The sequence below is a fragment of the Neovison vison genome, chromosome 13, assembly GCF_020171115.1.
Source record: "Neovison vison isolate M4711 chromosome 13, ASM_NN_V1, whole genome shotgun sequence".
NCBI classification, from domain to species: domain Eukaryota; kingdom Metazoa; phylum Chordata; class Mammalia; order Carnivora; family Mustelidae; genus Neogale; species Neogale vison.
In genome coordinates this window covers 112952777-112980236 of record NC_058103.1, presented here as the reverse complement: position 1 = coordinate 112980236, position 27460 = coordinate 112952777, and the positions used below count along the sequence as shown (strand labels likewise).

Genomic DNA, 27460 nt, shown 5'->3' with positions numbered 1-27460 from the left:
CAACATTTGAGAAGTTGTGTAATGTCCTACAGATATACAGATTTCATTGGTAAGCAGTTGTGGTTCTTAAGAATGGTGTATTTTTTTCTTTCAAATTATGTGTATCCTTTTTTCAAATGGCTGCTAAGTTGCTGGAACATGAACGACTTAACAAGTTGTTCACTAACTACTGAGTAAACAGAGCTATTAACACATTTCTTTTGACTTAGAAACACCTGAAAAAATTCCTGGCCATTCTTAGTTACATTGAACTGAAAAGTTCCTATTCTGGGATCTGTATATCTGTATTAGATACTAGATCAGAACTAGAACTAGATTAGATAAGATCAGAATCATAATTCATGCCCTCAAGTTACTCACTGTCTAGTGCAGACAGGTTATAATGCAAAATGCCAAACTAGAGAAGATCAGTTGTTAGATATATATATGTGTGTACACACACTCACACACACTTACACACATGTGCACATGCACACATACACAGCACAGTAACATTGAAAGGTAAAGCACCCCTATGTCTACCAGAAAAATAGGAAAAGTTCCAAAGGAGAAAATACTTGACTTGGGCTTGAAGAGTGCTTATGAAGGAGTGGGAAGTGTTCCAGGGAGAATGAAGGCATGCACAATGCAGAGAGATGTGAGGGGATATAGCAAATGGTAGCAATTCAACATGGCTGAGCACTGAGTAAACATGGAGGAAAGTAGCAGGAGCAAAGGGCATCTGACAGGCAAGGCCTAGACTGTGAAGGGCTTTTTCTGTCATAATGAAGAATTTGGCTTTTTGTCTTGGACATAATAGGAAGCCCTTTAAGAGTTTAAGGTGGTTAAATTATATTTGCCTATTAAAGAGATTGTCTATCTGGAGAGGAGCCCAGGGGATGAATTGGGGAGGATAGGATGGGTGAGATGAGAAGCAGGGGGATTGATTAGTCAGAATGAGAGCTTTGGGGGGAGGGGGCTGCCTGATCCAGAGGAATGACAAAGGATAATATGAGGCCAAGAGAGAGAATATAAGTTTATGGCCTCTATTCCCATTTTGCTTTTGTTATGTCTGTTAAGAAAGTATAGAAATAAATATTAAGATAAAGAAGGTGAAGCCTAGGATAGGTGAATAGGTAAGTTGCATCTAGAGTAGGGACTGGCAAACTTGATCTGTAAAGGGTCTGATAGTAAATATTTTAGGCTGTGGGGTCTCTACAGACTCTGTTGAAAACTACCGAACTCACTGAGCATGAAAGAAGGCATGGGCACTATATAAATGAATAAGCGTGGCTCTATTCCAATAAAACTTTATTTACAAAATTAGGTGACGGACTGGATTTGGCTTGTAGACTGGAGTTTGCCAGTCCTTGAGCTACAGCACTGAGTAAACATAGTGAATAAATTGCTAGACCTTTGAAAGTTTTATCAGAGAAGCAGTGTAGAATAGTAGAGTAGCTGCAAGGTAAGATCAACTAATCTGTCTTTTTATCATAGAAGGGAAGAATATAAATTTCACAAATCCTGACAGTAAACTTGATGCTGAGTATGAAAGAAATTGAAATTGGATTATTAGAGGAGTTGTGAATACTAAGGGAATTGGTCACTAGGAGGCAGTACGAGTTCACTAAAAACGATTCATGCCAGACAAAATTAATTTTCTATTTTAGCTATTATTGTAAGTAGGCTCTCTCGGAGGAGTGTCAGGGATAGTATTTTGGTATTTAAGCAGAGCTTTTGACAAGGTCTTTCAGGATACTGCTTTGAGTAAGTTGTATGATAACATTGTTAAGTGAATTTGTGATTGGAGCCTTCCTACAGCATAGAAGTAATGGATTCATAATCACCAGCTTCTAGAAAAATCTGTACTGGCATGCCGTGAGGCTTTTTCTTTGAGCCTCTTTGATTCAAAGTTTTTGTTAATGACGGAATGAGAATATTTCTGTTATTCTGATACAATATGTGATTGACAGCAACTCGAGAACTTGGGGATCCTGATAAACTGGTTAATCAAAACAGAATCCCAAAGTAGCTCAGTGATCTACAGCAGGGTTTGGCAAACTATAGCCAGTGGGCTAGATCCATCCTGCAGACTGTCTTGGAACAAGAGAAGAATGGTTTATTTGTTTTTAAAGCATTGTATTAAGAAAGTAAAGAACAGAAAAACAACATGTGACAGATCTTTTGTGGTTCACAGAGCCTCAAGTATTTACTATCTGGCCCTTTATAGAAAAAAATTTGCTGACCTCTAGTGTAGAAAAAAAAAAGCAGAATTTAGCAAGATAAAAATAGATACATTGAAAATCCTGGACTTTACTCCATAACAAACAATTCTCAGCACAAATGCAGATTTATGTGAGGTGAGACTTAGCAAATTAAGTTCAGATTGATTTAATTGTGAGATGGGATTGTTAGAAGTTAAATAATTTAAAACAATCTTATCAAAATAGAGAATTCAGAAAAGTAGAGATGGTAGTCCCCATTTTTTTCTCCGATGATCAGATTACACCTGAACTATTAGTTTTAGAGGAGTGACAACAAACTGACGTATTTCCAGAGAAGTTGGCACAATTCGTTGACAGAGAAGACATAAGGAAGATACTGCAGTGGTCTTCAAATATATTCACAACTGTCCGTAAGAAAAGAGAACAGACACTGTATAGACAAATGTAGGATAGAGAATATACATTGTATAGACAATTCTAGAGTAGGCAGAATTTTTTCCTTTTAATTTCTGAGGCACTATTTTGCTAAACAGGCACTATTCTCAGAATTCTGAAACGGGCACAATTTCACAATTTCTAATGTTTTCACTTGAGACACAAAATTAGCTGGCTTAATATGACCTTGTTTACCATTTCCCCTCCAAAAATTGGAACAGTCTGAGACAGACATGAGTTTTCTATGGTGGGAGCTGTTACTAACGTTCCCTGTTACCTTTTGATCGTCCTCTTTTTGTCAGGTGGGAGGATTTTTTTCCCCTCCCCTTTGAACTTAAGTGTAGCCATGCAACGTGCTTTGACCAATGAAATGTGAGCAGAAGTAATGTATGTAGTTTTCAGGCAGCAGCTTTTAAAAGCCAAAGTGTGGTTTTCACTGCTTTTCTCCTGTTGTGGTGGCCCTCGTGGGAGCATGGATTGAGTTGAAGATGCCATCGGATCACGGCACCCAGGAATACTTAGGCACTGCAAGGAGGACAGTTGCAGGGTTCTTTGCATGATCAAGATGTAAACTTTTGTCATAAGCCAGTGTAAATTTTGAAGTTATGGCAGCATAACATAGCTTGTTCTGGCTTTTTACCCCCCTAGTATTTAACAGCTAATATCCCCAGGCCAAGAGAAGTTAGGTAATATGGCTTCCAGCCTTCGCTCTGACATTAACTAGGACCTAGACAGATCAGTTTTATCTGTTAAAAAAAAAAGACTGTTTGAATGAAAAATATGGACTGCCTCTTCTAGACAAAAACTCTGCTTTTAAAGTCTATTTTAATATTTTTTGTAGTCAGGGAAAATAATGTCTTTTATAACTAACCATCATACGGTATACGGTTAAAAACCAACATTGCCATTTATTTTCTTTAATTTCACATCATAGATTACTGCATACATTAGGACTACTATTATTTATTTGGAGCAAAACTTTTTCTCATATAAAATATGCATTTTGTAGAGCCTTAATAGTCTGCTAACAGAGTATAATCTAAGTTATCAAACACCTATTAAATCACTGTACTTATTAATTATTTTGAAATCATTTCTACATTTTATCTTCATGAACAGGCTAAAGTAAGAAAAAAAGATTTTTTGGTCCTAGATAGATCCTTTTGCTTTGCTATATAAAGAATATGGCTTTTATCCCAGAAATTGAACTATTATCGTGAAGATGCCAGAAGTTTACAGTTTTTTTCCTTCTTACCAAGAGATTTATAGCTCATCTTTACAATTGGAGGTTTATTTTTGTTTCCACGTTCAGTTACTCTATAATTATTTGGGCTGAAATATAGTCATTAGATGTATAAACTCCTTAAAACAATATTTGAGTTGATTTGGCATGTATCCAGTTTTCTTAGGTTTAGCCTTCCTTTTAAAGTCCTACTGCCTTTAATAGAAGCTCAAATTCTTTTTGGAAATCTGATGAAATCATCTCTCAAATATGTGTAGGACGTGATCCATACAGTTTCCAGTACTGTTTGAAATTGACTCTTTGAGTAACCAATCTGTTTCTAGTTCACATTTTATAGATGAGTCAACAATCAAACATCGATATATTTTGCCTTTTAAAAAAATTTGTTCTGAAATAGATTATACTTAATAGGTACCAAATCAGTACTTACTGAACAGAAGAGTTTAATATAGTTGTTATTCTAGCTATATTGTGAAGCTAGGAATCAAGCTTCTGAATGTTTTCTTGAGTTTGCCTCAGAAGCTCTACCTAGCCTTCAAACACCAAGAATAACTATTTTCCATATCATAAAAGATTTTTTTAAAAGATTTTATTTATTTATTTGAGAGGGAGAGAATGAGAGAGCGAGAGGGAGCATGAGAGGGGGAAGTCAGAGGGAGAAGCAGACTCCCCGATGAGCAGGGAGCCCGATGCCTGACTCGATCCTAGGACTCCAGGGTCATGACCTGAGCTGGAGGCAGTCATTTAACTTAGCCACCCAGGCACCCTCGTAACAGATTTTAAATTCACCACAAGTCACATTCATTTTCCATTCCCTTTAAAACAATTAAATCATACAGCAGATTGCTATTGATTTTTTACCTTTCCTTTTATATCTTTCTAAAATCAGTTAAAATACATTTAAACTTGTCCTTATTATAAAAAATTCAAATTCCATTTCTCAGAAGCTATGGCTTCTGGTCCTGATCCTGGCTTTGTCACTAGCTCTGTGACCTTGTATAAATCAATTAACCTTCTCAGAGTATTCAGTACCTCATTTCTAAAATTAGAGTCTTCCAGTGGGTGCATTTCTAGTTTTCTAACTTTTTGATAATTTCTCTTTGTGTATTTTTTATGTCCTTCTTTCATTTAGGCCTTTTCTTTGCTATCAGAAGTAATTATAATAGCTAACCCCCTAGAATACATTTTCATGGCCTCTTTGACCTTCCTTAATTCTAGCATGATAAATATACTGGTCAGGATAGGCTAGATTATGCTGTAGAAACAACTTCCCTGACCTCAGTGAATTAAAGCAATTAAGTTTATTTCATGTTCGTACTGCCTGTCTGCAGTATGTATGTATGTATTATGTGGTCTGGAAACTTTGCTCTGTGTTGTCTTCATTCTAGAACCAAGGCCTTCAAAGTACCCACCATGTGGAGCTTTGCAGATTCTATAGCAGAGGTGAGAGAGAGAACAGCTATCCCATACATTGTCTTTAAAAGCTTCCTTCCAAGTAAACTTCCCCCAGAAATAAACACATGTGATTTTGTTCATCTGACATTGGTTAAAGAAAATGACAGCACCTAACTGATAAGGGTTAAGTATTGCTATCTTACAATATGGCCTTGATGTGGGAAGACACAGGAATATTTGATGAACAGCTGTCATGACTATATATTATGTTTTAAATCAAATGCTGCCTTCTGATAGGGATGGAAATCAGTAGCACACTTATGGAGGGCAATTTGTAAACATATCAAGATATGTTTACTTATCTTGAAATATGTCTTCCATTTAATTTAGTGGTTCCAGTTTTAGGAAATTGTTGGACAGATATATGGAGATGTGTATTTAATAATCAATTCTTTAAATATATATTTATTGACTCTCTACAATGTGCCAGGAGTTGACATCGTCCATACCTTCAATGAACTCCTGGGGTAGGAGAGGGGAGAGAGAGTAGCAGAGATTTAAATGAAACAGGTTAAGTGCTGTAGTGGGAAATTTAGGGTGCTATGAAAGCAAATGGAAGAAAGTCTTCTGGTCTGTTTTTCAGTTGCCTGATTCTCTCTTCAGCTGTGTACAATATGCTCTTCAGCTCCCCTCCATTAGATTTTTCATTTCCGTTTGTATAATTTTTCATTTCTATAAGAGTTCTTCAAATGTGCTAGATTACTTTTTATGGTTTCTTATCTCTGAAAATATTTTCAAGCTCATCTTTTAAGAATGAATTGTTTTTCTCAAATTGCAACATCATTTTGAATACCTATAAATCCTTTTATATTAAAACTTAAAATTACATGTTTATAATTTACTAAAATTTTACTATCTTTAGGGAAAAAAAACATGATCCATACTATGTATACAGATTGCCGCTTGAAAAAATATGTTTATAGTGAATACTGTAAGGTGATACAGAAATGATAAGATGTGAGTTAGCATGTGGGAATCATGGCTGATTTTTAAAATTTTTTCTAAACTTTAATGTTATTTTATAGTTTTTAGAATCTAAGAAATTAGACTGGCCAAATCAACTTAAAAGCAAAGTAAAAGTAATAATATTAATGGAGATAATTTATTAATATCAATGGAGAGTTCTAAAAAGCTTGTATACTTGTTTTAGTATTTAAAAAGCTCTGATTTACATCCATAGGTCAAATAAAAGTTGTGAGAAATATAATTCTTGTTGTTTTTATCATCATAGTAGAAAGTTTTTAAGTCTTTATATGTGGAAATGTAAGTACATGGTATACAAAGAAAAACTTTGTAAACCTGCTCCCGCCTTGCTTCTTGCCCTTCTCATTCTGTTTTCTGTCTTGTATTAGCTACATCCATCACACATCAAAAGCTGGGAGTAGAGTTAAGAATATACAGTTCTTTAGAGTTGGGAAGGAAAAAGAATAAAGAGGAAAAGACTAAATTTCTATGAGGGCATATTTTCTGTTAGCAAGTAGTATGCTTCTCACAAAGAAAACCAGACCGGTGGAACCAAAGAAATCATATAGAAGAGGTTATATACTTAATAATGCTTGTAAACATTTTTTGCTTTTAGGAAGAAGAAAGGCGTATCGCATCTGTTGTAGCCAAAAAGGAGGAAGAGAAGAAGCGGGAAAGTCATAAACAGTCCTTGCTTAAGGTACTTTTCCGAAAGTCTACATGCGTGTGCGTCCTAACCCTCACTGCCCTGAAACCGGCTTGCTTGTCAACTGGAAAAGCAGTTTCCCAACTTTGTAAAGTTTTCATTCCTATCGGTAGAATTTTTTTGTAAATAAATACCCTTATAATGTTTATAAGTTACCTATAAATAAGCCTGTACTTGAGAAATGCAACATAATGTGCATTATATAACACATGCAAAAGCTACAGATTTTAAGGGGAAGAGATAAAAACTAAATGGAACACAAGTTACAGGGGTTTTTTTCTACACCAGTGCATCACCTTGTGTATCCTTGTGCCATGTCACTTCATTTTGGAAACCCCTATAATCGACCATAATTTACTGAGATATTTTAATGAGCTCTGATACATGGGTTTCTTTTTTAATAATTGCTTTTTAAATTAAAAAAAACTATTAACTTCTCTTAAATAGAGGTGGTAAAGATTTTTGAGGATTTAAGAAGTAAAATTTGTTTCAAACTAGTTTTAAATGATTTATCATATCATGATTGTTTTCCTTTGAATATTTTCTATTAAAATATTTTATACTTGCATCACAACTAAAATAAAGACAGCTTAAAGTTTATAGCTTGTATTATGCTTCTACTGTGTTCTGAAACTAAGGATATCGGGCTGATTATCCTTACTCATTCTTGTCTTACGTAGATGCTTTTCTTTCTAAAATGAAAATGCCATTTAGAATTCAAAAGATGACTGGTAGGGATATGAAGTTGTACAAAATAAACTTAGGAAACAAGGGAACTTGTTGGGGCAATGGAAATGTATATCTTGATAGGTGTATGGGTTACACCGGTGTATGCCTTCCTCACAACTAATCAAAGACTACTTGAATCTGTGTGCTTTATTCTATGAAAACTACTCCTAAATTAACAAAACAGACCAAAAAAACACTTGGTCCCAAGCCCTCTCAGCTTAAGACTACTACTTCAAAAGTATTTAGAACTCTTGATATTATGCTACATTTTTCTCATTTGCTATTATTTCTAACCTCTTGACTCCTCCCCAACTTTATCTGTTTTCCCCTCATTCCATTAATTAGACGTACCTAAGCCTCCTCTTGATATCTCTATCTTTATTGATTTAGCTGATAGAATTTTAGTCTTTTCTCTATTGGAATATTTCTAAGGGTTGGTCAAAAACCACTTTGGTTTATAGGAAATATAGTTGTAGGTAAAATTTTTAAAATGTGTAGGTAGGAGCAAGATTTACCATTGACAAATAATACTATTGGTAAACTTTCTGAATGGTTCATTTGGAAAAAATAATAGAGTTGATTCTTGAACAATATGAGTTTGAACTACATAGCTCCACTTGTTACATGGATTTTTTCCCATAAATACAGTACTGTAAGTGTATTTTCTCCTCACGATTTTCTCAACATTTTGCTTTCTCTAGCTTACTTTATTATATGAATACAGTATATAATGCATCTAACATACAAAATGTGTTAATCAACTGTTTATATCATTGGTAAAGCTTTTATTAGTCAATGGTAGGCTATCAGTAGTTAAGTTTTTGACAAGTCCAAAATTTTACACAGATTTGCAGCCCCCCTGAGCCAACCCCCATGTTATTCAGGAGTCCTCTGTATTTCTGATCTTACAGCTCCAGTACATAAGCTGCATAAGTGAATGAATGGCCAAATGAATAAAAATATATAAGTATATAAACAGACTAAAGCTGTCAGACCAAAAGAACACTTTTGTATTGTATTTTAAAGCATGGAAAGGCAGAATAAACAAATTCCATTGGTTTAGCTTTAAAGCTACCAGTATAAGTTGAGCCTGGTATAGGCAACAAATTGCTCTTAACTACACTTTTGCACTGAAATTTTTTTTCTTATATACCCAATTCAGGGGCTGTTCATGCTCAGCATTTTTGGAAATATGCCATTGAACATTTAGCCAACATGGTTTGTACATGTTTGGAAAATTTGAAAACTTCAAAATATAGTGAATACTTCTCTTGAAGTCACTAAATAGGACTCTTTAATTATAAGGTTATTTAGCTTTAAAATTTTTTAATTAGAGGAGAATCATGGGAAATCAAGAGACCTGGATTCTAGCCCTAGCCCAGATTCGAAATCCTGATACCGAAGATCATCAGCATTTGCTGGCTGTTGTTTCATTCGACAGCATGTCCTGATCATTAAGAAAAGTGGGTGGGTGGTTGCGAAGGGACCAGAAGAGTGCATTGACACGTATCTTCTGTTGCTTTTCTGTCTTCCTGTTTTCCTTGCAACCTTGGAAATGCGTGGAAGTGATAGTTACAGGCTCTACTGGTGAGATACTGCTTGGACTATGAAGAGTAGACTCAAGTGGAAAAAGCTGCAAATTTGGAATCTTCTAAAATAATTGTCAGCTTAACACAGACTTCACAATATGTTGTTACCTAGCTTTAGAAACATGACAATAACTGATATGCCAAATACATCCATGATCTTTGAGTGGAAGATTTTCTTCTGATACCCCCTTCTGCCTTGCAGAATCTGTCGCCTTTCTCTGGCTGCTGCTGCTCTTTTTTTTGCACCACAGATACCTAGCGCCCTTATGTGGCCCCCTGGTGAGCCAGTGACCAACCCTCATCTGACCCCAGGCTGTAATCCTATTTTAAAATATGTCTCCTCTTCCTGGCCTCAGTAAAAATATCCATTCTCTTAATCAACCTGGTGTTGATCTAATTTCAATAAACCAAATAAAGGAAGCTTAAGTTTGGGGGTGAGTATTGGAAAGTGTTTGTATTTTCAGAGTATCTTATAAATTTGCTATGAGACTCAGTGGTATATAGATATTGTGTATCTCTTTTTATAAGCACAACTCTATCTCATTAAGAATATTTCTGCCAACTCCCAGTCAGCCAGAATACCAAATGCGTGGAGTCAACTTTATAGCCATCTGCCATTAACTTACTGCCCCTGCCTCTTTCATATTGGCCTGGTGCTGAGTAAAAGTGACACTACTTGGGTTGAGAATTGGGTTGTACCATTTATCAATGAATACCTAAAATAGAGTTCCTTAAGGTAAGATGCTCTTTAGTATAGATTTGGGAGAAAAATTTCTTACAGTAAAATAGCAGATTCTACTTGCTTTAGATAAGGAAGACCTACATAAAATGTCCAAAAGTCTCAGAAGTATATGCATATTAAGTATAACCCATGTAACGATATAGAGAAATTTGAAATAACAAGCAAGCAACAGAAAAGGAATCCATGCTAAAAACAGTTTTAAACACAGAAACAGAACTGTAAAAAAAATTTTAGTTTTAATTAAGCTTTGTTGTCACTTTTCATTCCTACCCAATGCCATTTTTCCTTGCTAGAATTTTAGGTTACCCAAATATAGGCAGAGAGATGGAACTAAAAAATGTATTCTGCATGTATAAATGCACTGAGGAAGCAGGCAAAGAATTTTCCTAACAGCCCTCCCTGATTCCCGAGGCAGTAGGTGTGGAGGGGTCAGTATCATACAGCTGATCTGTCATTGGGTGGGTGCTCTCAGTGCGGAGGGAAGGGAAGATATTTATCCTCAGCACTCTGACCACACTGACATGCCATTTAAAGATGTTAACTCTTAATAATGGACACTTTGCCAGATTATTGATTATTTTTCTTATCAATTTATATAAGCTGAGCAGAAACATTTCAACCTTGTACATTTTCTTTCAGTACTCTAGATCTGCTTTTCTCAACAAGTTTCTGTGAGAGAATGGAGCCCCAATACCCTACCTAAGTCAGTGGTTCTCACAGCGAGGTCCAAGGAGCAGTAGCCTTAACAACAGCTGGGAGCTTTTAGAAATCCATGAGAGACTATGGACTCTGAAAAACAATCTGAGGGGTTTGAAGTGGCGGGGGGTGGGAAGTTGGGGGAAGCAGGTGGTGGGTATTATAGAGGGCACGGATTGCATGGAGCACTGGGTGTGGTGCAAAAACAATGAATACTATTACGCTGAAAATAAATTTTAAAAATTTTTAAAAAATTTAAAAAATAGCTGGTAATTGATGATTGAAAAAAAAAAAAAGAAATGCAAATTCTCAAGCTCCACCTCAAACACAATAAATCAGGATGGGGTGAGAACTAGCAACTGGTGTTTTCATAAGTTCTCCAGGTAATTTGAGGCACACTAAAGTCTGAAAAACACTATCCCAAGGCACCCATTGCATGTAATGAATTAACTTCTTTGGTATTCATCTGGGATGCTACTAGTTGCCTAGAAATATTTCAACCTAGTATAATTTCTTTTAGTAGTCTGTATGTAATTTTAGTTTTCAGACCTTGTAATTCATGCTGTGAAGCGTGGAACATGGATCAATCCCTCTTTTTCTCCCCACCTCTCAACCAAGATTATTCCATCGTACTAGTCTGAATTATTGGGTAGGAAAATTAAAATATTATTAGTTTTCTTCTTGCTATGTTTAAACACAAAGGCATATAAATTTCTTTCAAATTAAAATCTTAGATAACAGGTGTGAGAATTTCTGTCAAACTTTTAGATAGTGAATTTTCATTTTTTCAATGAGAGTAATCATTGTTTGTGTGTGAATTTTTTCTCTTTAAGTGTGATAGACCACTGTTAAGGTGTTTGAATGCACAGGGTAAATAAAGGCCACTTGTATTTTAGAGTACCTATTTGTAGCTGCTTTTAAGGAATATACTCCTTTTAAAAGTCTAAGTGGTATAAACAATAGACTTCAGGGATACCATCCTGCTACAAAAATTGCATTATATAATTCTTGTCACACTGAACTTTTTCATAGGAGAAGAAAAGGTTAACAATTAACAACGTAGCTCGAAAGTGGGACTTGCAACAGAATCGAATACCCAATATTGCTCCAAATCAAGATAGAAAAGTTTCTGACTCTCCTCAGGACCCCTCTCAGCTCCATGGAAGCACCGTCTCCGCATTTCCAGAGGAAACAGGGTATGCAATGGTATTCTTTCCAGGTACTAGTGTCTTCGGAGAACCGAATTTGGAGCAGAAATGGGAAACCATTTCACATACAATTATTTAGAAATAGTTTTCTTAAGAAAACCTTCTGAGATTAGAAGTTTAAATTTAAAAGTGAAGACAGAAACGCTGGAAATATAAATTGACCCCTAATTAAAACACCCTTCCATGGTTTCCTATTTTTCAGAGGAAAAAAAATATCTAGATTATTTAACGTAGCCTAGGAGGATCTGTTTCATTCCATCCCATCAGCCACTGTTGCCATGCTGCATCAGTGGCTTGCAGGTCAGTTACTCCCTACCTCAGAGCCTTTCTCCTGCAAACAGTCATCTTGTCCCTGCCGCTGCTTTCCTCCCCCGCCCTCGCTGATGCCAGTCCGAAGGTCTCAAAGTTAAGCCTCACATCCTCTGAAAAGCCTTCCCCAACTACCTCCTGCAGACTTGGCTAGATCGGCTAGATCAAATACCTCTTAACTCTCAGTACTGTGGACTTCCCCTTCTCAGCACTTACCATAGCCATAATTAAATAACTAGTGGATAATTAGTTTCATATCTGTCTTCCCCACTGGAGAAAGCTTGAAGAGGAAAAGAATCCTGATTCTGTTTCTTGATTGTCTTGCTCTCTTTCATGTCTCCAGCAGCCAGCACAAAACCTTATTCCTAACTCGTAGTAATTAAGCAATTTTGGCATAAAATTTAAATAATTACTCTAGCTGGACTCTATACTATCTATCTATTCCAGTGGCTCACAGCCTCTTCTACAACGTATGTGTCGCATAATCTATAGCCCCTGGTTTATGAGCAAATCTGAGTACACTATGAAGATTTTACATCTTTCTCTTCCTCTTAAGAAAGCATATTCGAATCAAGTAAATGAGAGAGATAAAGCTTAAAAATGTATAGTTTATAATTTTAAAAACATAATAATTTATATATTTATATAATTTAAAACAAAATCTAAAAATCAAAAATAGAATGCATTTCAGTTTTGTTTCATTTGATGAAACTCCATTATCTAATGACCTGAACCAAATTCTGAAGCACACTTCATACTAAATGTAGCTTTTCTTTCAAGTTTTCAGATCATAGTTTTTAAACTTTTCATATATAAAGAATGTCATGAAGAAAATAATAAGGCATTGCACTAATAATTTGGAAGTTCTCTTGGAGTTAAAGAATGTGACATGTATTTAGACAAATATACTTCAAAAATTTTTATTATAGGATTAATTTATATTGATCAGTGTACTTCCTTCAGCTCACTTGGGTATTGTATCCACATGTCAAACTTCTCAGCTCTTTGAGCTAGCAAAATAAAGTTAAAAGAAGAGAAATTTTAATTAAGTGATAATTTATATAACAAATATATATATTATTCTTATATTGCCCTAGAGCTTTATTTAATATCATTTTACTTGGTCAGAACTATAACACTTTAAAAAGTTAAAACTTTAAGCTCTGAGCTTTAGATTTATGAAATACTATACAAGTCAGTTTCTGACTGCTTTTTCTAAAAAACATATTTCCTATCTTCCTTAAGAAGTTTTCTTACATCCAATCTTATCCAAATAATTTTATACATTATATTCTAAAATTTTAATAAGGTTTTAAAAGTTCATCCTTTCTACATCAACTTTATTTTTATACATAGTGTTAGGTAAGAGTCTAACTTGATTTTATTTCAGTTCAATTTGGTAATAGCATTTTTAATTAAAGTATTCTCTCTTTTAATAAGAATGTAATTTTCATCTTAAATTACATTCGTGTAAATATTTGGATAGATTCTAGAGTTTTTTTAAAAGATTTATTTATTGGAGAGAGAGGGAGAGCATGAGTGGGAGGGGCAGAGGGAGAGGGAGAATCTCAAGCAGACTTTATGCTAAGCCCAGAGCTGGATGCAGGACTCAATTTCAGGACCTTAATATCATGACCCGAGCTGAAATCAAGAGCTGGATGCTCAACAAACTGAGTCACCCAGGCAACCCCATTTCTCGACTTTCTATTCCATTTCACTAATCTATTTATCCATTTTAATGACAATATCGAAACTGCTTGATTGTAGTGGTTTCATAGTAAGTCTTAATATCTATGTAGGGGAAATCTGCTTTCATTATTCAGAGTTTTAATTCTCACACACTTGTTCGTCCATATGACCTTTAAAATCATTTCATCTACTGATACAACATTCTATGTTAATTATACTTCAGTGAACAATTATTTAATTAAATGGAAATGCTAAGAATTATATCTAAATGACATTTAAGTTATTCATTTCAGAAGTATTGACATTCTTAAGATAATAAATCATCACTTTAAAAACCATGGTATATCTCCATTTTTTCAGGTCTTGTTTGATATCCAGAGGGAGCTAATTAGGGAAGTGTTGAAAGATTGAAGGAAAATTCTGAGGAACTAAATGACATTAGAGACCATGAAATTGCAGCAACTATAGTCATAATTGTTGAATGATATTCCTGGAGCACAGAGTAGGTATAACAGTAGAGAAGCTCTATGTTTGTTAAAGAGTAAGGAGGAAAAGGATCAAAGGTAAAGAATTAAAAATTCAACTAAAATGATAAAAGAAGGATATGATGGGTCATATGGTCTATGCTAGAATTTTAAAGTATTAAAAAATAGAAGGCTGCCATCAAAAGAAATGAAATCTTGCCATTTGCGACGATGTGGATGGAACTAGAAGGTATTATGCTTAGAGAAATAAGTCAGTTAGAGAAAGACAACTATCACATGATCTCCCTGATATGAGGAAGTGGAGATGCACTATGGGGGGTTAAGGTGGTAGGAGAAGAATAAATGAAACAAGATGGGATTGGGAGGGAGACAAACCATAAGTGACTCTTAATCTCACAAAACAAACTGAGGGTTGCTGGGGGGAGGGGAGTTGGGAGAAGGGGGGTGGGGTTATGAACATTGGGGAGGTTATGTGCTGTGGTGAGTGCTGTGAAGTGTGTAAACCTGGCGTTTCACAGACCTGTACCCCTGGGGATAAAAATATATGTTTATAAAAAATAAAAAAAGTTAAAAAAATAGAAGGCTGCCAACAAATGAGGAGAAAATTTAGTATTTCTGAAACTGGAAGTCTAAATGAAGTTGAAGACGACAAGCATATGAAGGAGTGAGTTGAAATAGTGGGTACTTATGATCAGGGTTAAGTTTTGGGAGTTAAAGATTTTGAAGGTGGAACATATCTAAGAGCAATTTGGAGGCCATTATTGTGGCTGGTGTGGGTTGTTAGAGAAGAGTAGAAGTAAGAGTCATCAGAGAGAGATCATTTAAAGCTGTTATTGTAGATACTGAAGTTAGTGATGGTAGAGCTGGGTGTAGAACCAGGGGCCAGTGTATTCAGCAGTCATCGGTCTTCTGCCCTTCCAGCCTAAGTCATTCATTCTATGCTCTTGTTACAGGACCGTTCACTGTTCATATCTTACTAGGGTTGGCAGCTACAGTGAGTGCAGAAGTGTCTTTGTTTATTAATTGGCACTTTTACCTGGCAAAATGATCTCTGATAGGTATGGATTGTAGTTAATATGATCTTCTCAGCACTTTGAACTTTTTAGGCAGCTTATGGCCAAAAATTCTGTGACCCTCTAAAATAATTTAAACTTATAGAGTCTTCACTTTTATGGTCTCAAAACAAGCATTCAGTTCCAAAAGAAAGAGGAAGTATCTGTTAGTGAAAATTGTTATGCCTTGTAGTTACTGCCAAGAGTTTCAGAATTTTTATTAGAAGTTCCACAAAGTCAAAGGCCTTTTAAGCAAGAAGAACAAAGGAAGAGTTTGGGAGAGATGGGAAAAGTGATGTGTGGGTTCAGTGGAGAGGATGTTGAGAACAGTAATGAATCATTGGAAAGGGATCCACAATTTCTGGCAAAAGATTTATTTTTTACTGATGTAAGTTCAAAGTGCCATGGAGACACCATTACATTATCTTGGTCTGATTCTTTTAAGGATTTAAAACTATGACAGCAAGGAGACAAAGATGGTATTTGAAGCCAGAAAAGTAAAACTGTAAAGACAGCAAATTATTAGCAAAATTATTAATGCAAAATTATTAATAACTTCTGGTGGTAATTGATAATTTCTTCAGCTTAGTTTCAATAGTCTGATTCATGTAAAATCTCTTACATCAGGAAGATAGAAATATTTCTAAAAGAGCTGATTATACCTTGTACGTGTATATACCAGGGACTCTTAGTGGAGTGTCCAGACTGACTTCTTGAACTTTTAAGTTCTTATTTTATACTTGAAGTCTCCACACCATTTGACATAGATGACACTCTTCATCTTGAAAAGCTCTTTGCATTGATTTTTCTGATAGCATATTCACCTGATTTTCCTTTTACTTATATGGCTGCTGTTTTTTGTTTGTTTGTTTGTTTGTTTGAATAATACCTTGCTAACTCCTTTTCAACCAAATCTCTAGCTGTATATTATGCTTTCTTTTATTGGTAACTTTTGTAATTTACTATAATTAAATCTCTATTTCTTGTTCCCTTGTGCAAGATGAGTCTACCCTTTACTTCTCCCACATTTTTGCATTGCAACTTTCTCTGAGCTATATTTTTCTGGTTTCCCTAGTGATTTCTTTATTGAAAAGTTTATTAATTTCCATAGACTTGTGAATTTTCCAGATTTCTCTCTGTTATAGATTTCTAGTTTTATTCATTGTTTTCAGAGATGTTTTATGTGAGACTTGTTTTGTGGCTTAACATATAGTCTATTCTGAAGAATGTTCCACACACACTTGAGAAGAACGAAAATTCTAATGTCATTGAGCAGAGTCTTCTATGTATGTTAGATCTAGTTGATTTATAGTGCTCTTGAAGTCCTCTATTTCCTTATTGATTTTTCTGTCTAGTTATTCTATCTATTATTGCAAGTAGGGTATTAAAATCTCCAACTATGATTGCAGAACTGTTGCTCCCTTCAATTCTGTCAGTTCTTGCTTTATATATTTTAGACGTTAAGTGCAGTATGTCTATAACTGTCACACCTTCCTGATGGATTGACTCTTTTATCAATGTAAAATGTCCTTCTATGTCTCTTATAACATTATTTGACACAAAGTCTCTTTCATCTGATATTAACAGCCACTCTAGCTCTTTTGGTTATCATTTGCATGGAATATCTTTCTCCATCCTTCCAATTTCAATCTGGTTGTGTCTTTTATTCTTGTAGACAGCATATAGTTGAGTCTTGTTTTTGAATCCATACTGCTAATAACCGCCTTTTAATTGGAGAATTTTATCTATCAAATCATGATAAAAAAGCACTTAATTCTGTCATTTTGCTCTTTGATTTCTGTCATATAACATTTTTGTTCCTCAATTCCTCTACTACTTTTTTTGTGTTCAAGGACTTTTTAGTGTGCCATTGTGATTCTCTTCTCATTCCTTTTTACTTTAGCTACTTCTTAGCTATTGTCTCAGTTGTTACCCTGGGGATTACAGTTAACATCTTAATTAATAATATAAGTTAAGAATAATAATAGGTTTGCATTAAACCAATCTAGTTGCAATAATATATAAAAACTTTGCTCCTATATAGTTTCACTATGTTTATGTTATTATTGTTGCAAATTTCATCTTTATACATTATGTATACATTAATATAGATTTATAATTATTATTTTATACATTTATCTATTAAATCATATAGAGAAAAAGAAGATTTACCAGTCAAAAATAGTTATACTGGCTTTTATATTTACCTATGTAATTACCTTTCCTAGTATTCTTCATATGGCTTTGAGTTACTCTCTAGTATCCTTTTATTCCAATCTAAGTGACTATGTTAGCATTTCTTATAGGGCAGGTGTACTAGCAATGAACTCTCACAGCTTTTGTTTATCTGGGAATGTCTTAATTTTTCCATTTCAAAAAAGTTCAGCTTTGCTGGATACAGAATTCTTGGTTGCAAGTTTTTTCTTTCAGCACTATAAGTATGGCATCTGGCTGTCTTCTGCTCTCCCTGGTTTCTGATGAGAAATTGGCTGTTGTTGTCACTTCTCCTTTGCTATTTCAAGATTCTCCTTGTCTTTGCCTTTCATTTATTGGTGATGACTGCTTACAAAAGAACTTAACAAAGCCCTTATTCCCCCAACCATCTCCTTCCCCAGCCTCTTTTTTTCCCTCAGGCTTTTTGCTCTGTCTGTTGTTTGTCTTATGTGGTGCACCTAATACACATTCATGTTCAAATGTTTTCAACGAACGCCACCTAAGAAGCCACCACTGCCTACGGCAAGCTCTGAGGCATTTGAAACAAAGGCAGGCTCTTTAGTTGATCCTTTAGGGAACCACTAGACATGTCAAAACATACAACCCCAAGTTTTTGAGAATAAAGTATGTATTGCTCTTCTGGAACCTACACAAAGAAAATGGCTGCCATCTTCAAAACCACCACTGAGCTGGGGAATACGGGATGTTAACAGGGTAAGCCACAGTGTGCAGAACTCTCTTATTGAAATTTGGCATCTTTTTTCTTTGCTACACCTTTCTCTGGTTGTCATAAATTTTTTGTTAGATTCCAGAGTTGTGAAAAAGTTGACTCTGACAGCTTTTGCTAGCATATTTATTGCTTTTGTGGAGGAAATGACCTGTAGAGTTCCCTATTCTACCATTTTCCCTGATTGGAACCCCAATTTTGCTATATTCTATGAGCTATACTTTCCCATTTCAATTTTAATATTATTTATTTCTTTTCTATAGCCATAACATTGTCAATTGCTAGTTTCTAAAATTGAAAACTAGTAACAGTGTTTAAGTTTCTGTGATTATGTAACTGTCTTACTTGAGCATTAAGTAGTGTACTATAGTTATATTTCATTTTCTGCTTCCTAAACCATTCAAGGGAAATACTCAGCATCAAATTCAAATGGCTCCCTCTTCACCACACTTCAAAACATACTACACTTCAGTTTGCTTCCCAGTTGAGCCATGCTTTTCTTACATAGTTTGTTTTTATCTGGAGTTTCAGATTGTCTGTCTGGATTTGTTTTTGTCTGGAATTTCAGATTGCCTGTCTCAATTGCCTTTATTATTGTTGTTGTTGTTATTTATTAAACAAAGAAATTTGTGCACCTTCTCGTTTATCTATTGAATGGAACTTATCCTTCTTGACGCCTGCTATCTGCCTGACCTAATTTAGTCTTATGATTTCCTTTTGGACCATTGTTTACAGTTTATTATTTTACTTTGTTTTACTTTATTTATTATTTTACATCATATTACTAATAGCTTGTTCTTGCCTTGTATCTTTCTAATATCCTCAAGTACTTCTGTCCTCAGGTGGTAACTTCTAGGTGGTAGAGTTACTCAGATTCTAGTCTTGAGCCTTCTTTTCACTCTCTGCTTTCCCTCAAGCAATCTCATAATGTCTTTGCCCCTAAATAACGTTTGTATTTTGAAGATACCATATATATATATATATATATATATATATATATATATATCAATATATATACCTTCTTTTTTATGGTTTACCCATGTGGGTTGTATTTAAGCAAAAACAATCCTGTACTACACTGAGATTATTAAAAATCCTCCCATTTTGTCTTCCTAAAGATTTAAAATTTGGCTTTTCATATTTTAGTTTTTTATTATACTTGGAATTGATTTTTAAGTTTGAGATTGAGGTCTGATTTGTTAGTTTTTCTCCTATAGGAATAACCAGTTGCCCTACTGCTACATATTGAGTATTCTTTTCTTCTCCCACTGCTCTGCAATGCCACTCGGCTGTGTTTTTGACAGTGGGAGAAATAGGGGGTAGGGTCCTTTTACAGATCTTCAATTAAAGCCCCTGTATTTAGTCTTACTTCCACTCCTGTCTTCTATCATATCTGTTCTTTCCTTTCCAAAAGTCCTAATCGGCAGTTTGGCTATCATCTTTATTCTTGGCCCTAGTGCATATTCCAAGTGATAACTTCCTTTGTTTTTCTTCATCTTTCAGCATTCTTTACTTTCCAGCTTACAGAAATTTACTGAAGCTTCTTAGAGCAGATTGTCCATCCCCTACCCCCAGCCATTATACTTGGCTTTTGTGGGTTTGCATTAGAATTACTTCAGTGGGGTTTTAGAGGGAGATTTCAAACACATGTGTTCAGTTTTTGTGCTAGGTTATCTGAAAGTACACAGGGAAATGTTTTAAGTTTTAGAAGTTGTGTTACTATATTCTCTGTCTTTAAAAATATAATTAAATTTCATCTTTCTAAAATGATATAAGCCTTATTTTTTCGAAGGTAGAAAGCTAAAGGGTCACAAAGTCCCTTCCTGAGGGTTTCAATTTGTTTTTTAATACTACATAAGTTTTTCCATTTTCAACAATCCCATTTATAGTCTTTAGTTTTTCATAATGCCAAAAAAGTGGCTAATTCTTGTGTTAGAGTGTCTGTGACCTTTGGCTTATGGGTGTGTAACTAAATGCCTGGAAACAAGTATCCATGAAAAAATTATAGGCACATAAAGAGAGGAAATTCTGTAAAACTTTGGTATATCCCATTAATGATTTCACTTTTCACTGTACTTGGGACAGCTCTACAGTAAAACGACATATTGCAGATTTCTTTCCCCTGCCAGAAATGGGAAAGTACTTGGTGTAATGTTTTCTTTGCTTACATTGGATGCATGCAGTGAAGCTGGTTTATTTTTGGTCATTTCCTGTCTATGAAGACTGTGGTACTTTAGCCAACACTACCATAATAAAATATAATGCCTAAAATGAATTTCCACACCTATGAATATTGTAATAGAAATTCATAAAATACCTTATTATAGGAATCAGCACCACTTATTCATCGGGAAAAGAATCTTCCGAAATATTTTAAGTCCTTCAGTTCTAGCTTGTTATAGAAAGCCTAAAGATTTTTAAAAACACACCAAAAAACCCTGTAATCCTCTGAAATATTGTCTTTTTCTTCCATCTAGGCATTTAAGAGTATATTCTTTTTTTTACCCTGGCTTTCAGGGACTCATTACTTTATTGCATTAAATTAATTACCTGCCTTTCCATAGAGTCCTATATTAATCAAGAAGGCATAGAATATTTTTCTGACTCATTCTATATAAAGATCAAGTTGATTAAATGAATATATGTACTTGTAATTAATCACTTGATTGTGAAGGTCTTGAAGAGAATTCCCATTTGATGGCAGACTGCCTACTGTTCTAAAAATATTTGAGTGGGAAATATACATGGAAATGTATTGGGCTTCATGGGAAAACAAATTTTAAAACACAGATCCGCCATAGAAGAATGCCACATTTCTCAGAATGTTAATTTAGAGTAGACAGGGGTTGAAAACAACTTGATCCAGTCGCCTCCTCTAAAAACTTGAGCCACATTCGGTTCTTTCCTCTCCTTTATTCCCCAATATCAGTCACTAAGCTCTGCTTTTATTTTTTCTTAAACATGTTATATCTATGTTCTCTTCTTTTACTAATAATAATAACTAAATTGTATTGAGCTGAGCAGAGATACGGTTTTGAATATTTCTAGTCTATAACAACCTTGAAAAAATATGTATTTTAATCACCATTTATGTACAAGAAACTGAAATTACAAAGAAACAGATAGCTTGCTCCCCAAGTGCTCTATTTATCACTGGCAGATCTGGGATCTGAACTAAGGTCAGTCTCGTATTCTTGCCCATTCCATTTCCACCACCATGACCTCCTCTCTGTAGTCCACATTATAGCACAGCTTTTCCTACGAATCTCTCTCCAGCCCGCCTCTCCCTGCTACATCTTCCACAAAGCTGGCCAACTTATCTCTCCGAGGTGGATCCTTGAGGATCAAGAAATGTCTTGTTCATCTTTGTAACCAGCACCAACACTTCGCTTCATGCATGGCACATTGAAGGTGCTTAAAAATGTGCATCAAATATGGCCCCATTACCTTTTTATTTTGCTCTTTTATTGCTTTTTCTGCTCCTCAACTTTATAGGATAAAATCTGATGTTTCAGCTTCATCTTCGGCTATGAGTCTTCCGTGTGTTTCAGTGTTTTAGCCATATTGAAATTATTCGTACCTGAATATGTTTTATGTAATTAGGCTTCTATGCTTTCTTCATTAATTTTTCTTACCTGAAGCTTGCTTCCTTCTTCTACTTCTGGTGATATTCTACTGTTCCTCTTTGAAGGCCCAGTTCAAATACTACCTCCTTTTGAAAACTGACTTCTCCCCACTAGAAAAATTCCTTCCTCTGTATTCTCATAGTATATCATTTAAATACTCATTATATGAAACTGAGCATATTGTATTACAATTAATATATATATTTGTCTTGTTCTCTACCCTTCATTCGTATTGGGTCCTCTTTAAGGGCCAGTAAATCTTCATTTATTTATCTTTATATCCCCAGTGCCTGTCATAATACCTGACACATAGTAAGTTCTACAGATAAACCTATTTGTTTAAGAGAGGTTGAGGTCATTTCAGTTTAATTACATTTCATGTGTTTCTTAAATTAATTGCAGAGCATGATTAGAGCAGTTGTATTTCTAGGACTATAGCCCTATAAAAGTGAGGAAAAGTTTTGATATACTCAGTTGTATGTGATTGTTGTATGGAATGTCCTTATCAATACAGATGAATTAGTTGCCTATGCCAAAATCCTTAGCAGTGCCCTGTGTATAATGGACTTTCAGGAAATGTTTGCTGAATAAATGAACAAATGAAATAATATGTATGTATGTATGTATGGCTGCAAAAAAATGTGGACACACCAGCCAAGCACACAGGGAAAACTAGAGAGACAATCCCCAACATACAAACATTTTTAGTAAACTTTCCAAGTAATTTTTTATGCAAATCAGAGCATACCTTCCCCGAAGAACAGGTTCCTCTACTCTATATTGGCCAGCGTTTGAGGCAAAACTCAAGCCTCATTCAGAAAATAACTGAAATGGGTTAGCTATTATGTGACTGTTTAACAGGTGCTACATTTCCTGTTTGGAAAGATGAACCTTTCTATAGCCCAGAAAACCCACCATTTGTTTTTTACAGAATGCCCATGTGAAATCTTTAGAGGTTAGAGATGATTTCTGCTTTCTTTTGTAACCGTATTACTATTTTGCTGAGTTTAGGCTTGTTTATTATTTCACTTATTTTCCCAATAGTTTGCTTGAGAAAATTTTATGCAAAATAAATAGTCCCTTTCTGATGAAAGACTTTTATCTTGGAGTTTATATATCATATGGAGAAGAAAAAGAAAGACAAGACACTTCCAAAGGATTTATTCATAGCTCTGATTCCCTATCATTTTTACATTAAAATGAACTTGGTTTGGTGGGTATCATGGTCAGTAGGCATCACTGTATCAACTAGCTAGGGTTTTCGTGTGTTTGTTTCTTGACCTTATTTCTTCATTATTTGCCTTTGCCTCACCTGAGAAAACCTGGCTAACCCTTATAAACTGTATCTGTATCACTGATTCTGTCCCTTTGCCCAAACCACAGCTTATACTCAGAACACCCGTCTTAAGATTCAATAGGTGGTCATGAAAAACTTCATAATTATCTCACTTCCTTAATTCTTTCAAGAAATATTTACTGAACACAACATGTGCTAGATGCTGGATCTACTAATGCGACAAAGTTGGAATGCCCGAGGATCACAGTGTTTGGTGAGAGATAGACAAACAGGTAATCACCATACAGTGTGCTAAGTGCTATAATGATTGTGTGCTTTACGTAGCTCAACACAAAGCTATCATACAAAGTACAATATAAGGAACTCTTAATTCTGTCTTATTTTCCTTCTGTCATCAGCTTTTACCTATATAGGATTATAGGTTATTCAAATACTACTGCTCGTTGAATGTCTAACTACTGTCACATAATCATTTTCTTAAGCACTAGTCTGGCAAAAATAAAGACTCTCTGTATTTTCTTGGTTGCGTAGTCACTTCAAATTCACTATTATTACCCAGCTTGTCATTGTATACACAGATGTGTTACAGGTTAACTGGTGCCTCCGACAGAAGTGCACATTGTCCTGTAAAACAACAAGGTAATCGTTTGTCAGTCTTCTCTTCCAATATCAACAATATAAAAAATTTGAAGATCTTTAGTAATTCATTTATTTAACACACATTGTGGAAAGCCCATTACCAGGCCCCAGAGCCCCAGAGATGAGGAAATAATAGTCTTTAGCCTCAAGGAATTCACTGATAGAGAAGACAAATTGTAAACATATAATTATGATGTAGTAAGGGAAGTAATATATTGGAGGAATATATAAAAGTTCACAGGAGCACAAAGGAAGGCAAAGTACTAACATTAGTAAGGGCAAATAAATACCACTAGAAAGCAAAAATAGCAGAATGAAAACGTAAAGAACAAAAGCAAGCACTGTTTGAATTTTAAGATTGGAAAATAAATAGTTATGTCTCTGTTCACAAATCAGAAAAATCGAGTTGGATTGAGCTATTTCTTTTCTTCTCTGGCTATCATTTGGGTACCTTTTGCAGAAAATGTGGCCCCTGCTTTGGAAATAGCAACAGTTATCATTTTCAGCAGAGTATGTGAAGTGATTTTGTGTATATGTGTGTTATGTGTGTGTATACATATGTAGAGAGAGAGATTAGTGAATTATTTCTCATCATTTTTAATTTCAAAATGGAGAAGAAATCTTTATTAATTTTACTACTTGTGAATGTAGTATACAATTGAAAATGTCAGACAACATTGAGGTTTTAAAAAATAGGAAGTTGAAGTTACCCCTTAATCTATCTTCTGAGACTAGGGGCACCTGGGTGGCTCAGTGGGTTAAGCCGCTGTCTTTGGCTCAGGTCATGATCTCGGGGTCCCGGGATCGAGTCCCACATCGGGCTCTCTGCTCAGCAGGGAGCCTGCTTCCTCCTCTCTCTCTCTCTCTGCCTGCCTCTCTGCCTACTTGTGATCTCTCTCTGTCAAATAAATAAATAAAATCTTTAAAAAAAAATCTATCTTCTGAGAGGTAAACTATTGTTAACAGTAATTATGTGTCTTCCCAAGTGTTTATAAATATATTTTTATATTATATGGTTCTTAATATAGAAATAGTCTTTGGTAAAATGCAGGGTTGTTTTCTGCTAGAGAGTGGAATACTTTATAGATTAGGAAAACATATTTGTACTAACATGAAAAGATATCCCCCCCAAAAAAGATATCCATGATATACTAAATTGATTGTTTTAAAACTAAATAGGATATCCATTACCTTTAATGGATATAAATAATTTGGGTTTAAAGTGGTCTTTTTTTGTTCACATGTGCCTCTTTTTGAATTAAAATGTATAACTAGAAGAATACAAAACTTCCCAATATCCTATTGAAATTTAATCTTTGGTGTTCTGGGTTTAGTTATTGAACCAAAAAAAAAAAAAAAAGGAATATAAAATTTCAAATACCTTTGCCAAAACAGGGTTTTATTATCTATTGTTTACTTTTCATGATAAGACTTTCATTAAAATTATATGTTGCATTTTCCAGGTCTCTGGACTCAGGACTCAGCAATACTTTACAAGGTTTATCTGTCACAGATACACACCTTGTTGAAGTGGATGGGGACACACTTTCACTGTATGGCTCGGGAGCCCTGGAATCTCTAGATCGGAACTGGAGTGTTCAAACAGCAGGAATGGTGACAACAGTGTCCTTCACTTTCATAGAATTTGATGAAATCGTCCAAGTGCTTCCCAAATTGAAGATTAAATTTCCTAATTCTCTGGTAAACATTTCCTTTTAGTAGTATATTTGAATAATTCTCAGTCATGTCTTGTGTGTTCAGGCCAAAGACTGTTTTAACTTTTATTTATGCAGTTTCTGTCTGGCAGGGAGACCAAGGTTTTGTGTTGATTTTTCTGGATCTGGGATTTAAATTAGTATTCATAAGTGGCCTTGCAGTTTTCTGTTAATATTAGAAATTATCTCTCTATCAAATGATTCTTTATGGAGTATAAACAACTAATATAATTTTATTCGAATTATGTGTTGCCACTTTATAAAGCATTCATTAGGACCTCACCTAATCCTATATTATGTATTCATTTATTCTACCTGGTATTAATGAGACATGTACATTTATAGATAATTTTTACAGTCATTCCCTAACAACACTTAAAATAATTTTGGTAGCTCACTTAAAATTAGTTCGAGAAGGGGAAAGTGGTTGAATAGGAAGATCCTAAGTTCACCTCGTCCTGTGGATATAGCTAGAAAACACCCACATCAGTGTAATAACCCAGAATATGACCTGAAGACTGGCAGAACAGACTCTCTGTGGCTAAATGTAAAAAAGAGGCCACATTGAAGAGGGTAGGGAAGGCAGAGACAGGTTGGAAGGTAAACAGACCTGTGGAACTGTCCATGGGAGAGGAGAGAAACAGACCCGCATGGCAGACAACCAGGCATGGGGATGTGCCCTGGGAAGATGAATCCCTATAACATTCGGCTCTGAAACCCAGAGGGACCTAACTCCATGAATTCTTCCAACCAGTAGGGCTTAACACCTAGAAATTTAAAAATAAGGGAACTCAGCTCTGGGAGAGCCGGCGGACAAGAGAAAACTGAATTCCCACCCTTAAAAAGATAGCACAGCAAACCTCTCCACTGATATACAGTATAGAAGCAGCAGTTTGAAAAATATCTGGGATATATGGGAAGGAGATTTATTTACTGGTCTCAGAAGAATATGTGCCAGAGAGGCAGGGATCTTTTGGAGACGCTGGCGGGTGACATTTCCCTCTCCCACTCCACAGCCTACATGCAGACACCTGCAGAAACTAGTACAACACCAACATTCTCCACCTACTTTGTGAACAGCATGCTCCATCCCTGCATACTTCTGTGAGCATGCCCCTCCATCCTAGCCTGGGCAGGAGGTTTCCTGAGTTGCTGCAGGTCCCCTCCTGCAGTGGATGGATGCAGACCTTGCTGGCACCATGAGCCCTGCAACTGCACTCTCCCATAGGGCCTGCCCCTCTCATACAGCCCATTCAAAGCGGTGCCACAAGCCTGGCACTGTGCAAGCAGTCCCAGAAGGGGCCAGCACCACTCTAAAGTGACTCCTGCCCTGGGCAGGGGAAGCATAAACATAAAACCAATGTGTTGCACAAGCAATGGGTGGGCGCAGATACTGGGTCTGACTGAAGGCCTTGCCTACCAATGAAAGCTGTTCAGGGGACAACACAGGGAAAGGGCCCTGCAGTTCAGTGCTACTGTGTCTCTGACAAACACCTGGTTTGACTCAACTCAAGCCCATGGTGGCCTCAGACTGGCCCACTAACAACACAGGCACTAAACTCTGCCCACACAGGCAAAGAGAGCCATTACAGATAACTGGAATGAAGGCAAACACAGCTCAGCCACAATAGTAGGGCATGTGCAATACACATAAGAGATACCACTGAAGCACTGGTTTCTGGTGAACAGAGGACATTGGTCTGCAAGGGCACTACAGGACCTCTTCGTAAGGTGACT

General features: G+C 35.5%; 1 protein-coding gene across 4 annotated transcripts in view; it reads left to right on the top strand.

Moving 5' to 3' along the window:
- LRRC49 (leucine rich repeat containing 49) overlaps positions 1–27460 on the top strand; it is a 162729-nt gene that overhangs the window by 103710 nt on the left and 31559 nt on the right. For all 4 annotated transcript variants that reach the window (XM_044229963.1, XM_044229962.1, XM_044229961.1 and 1 more), the window contains 3 exons: positions 6917–7000; positions 11795–11958; positions 25472–25709. In XM_044229963.1, coding sequence (XP_044085898.1) covers positions 6917–7000; positions 11795–11958; positions 25472–25709 — 486 coding nt within the window. The remainder of the gene's footprint in view (positions 1–6916; positions 7001–11794; positions 11959–25471; positions 25710–27460) is intronic.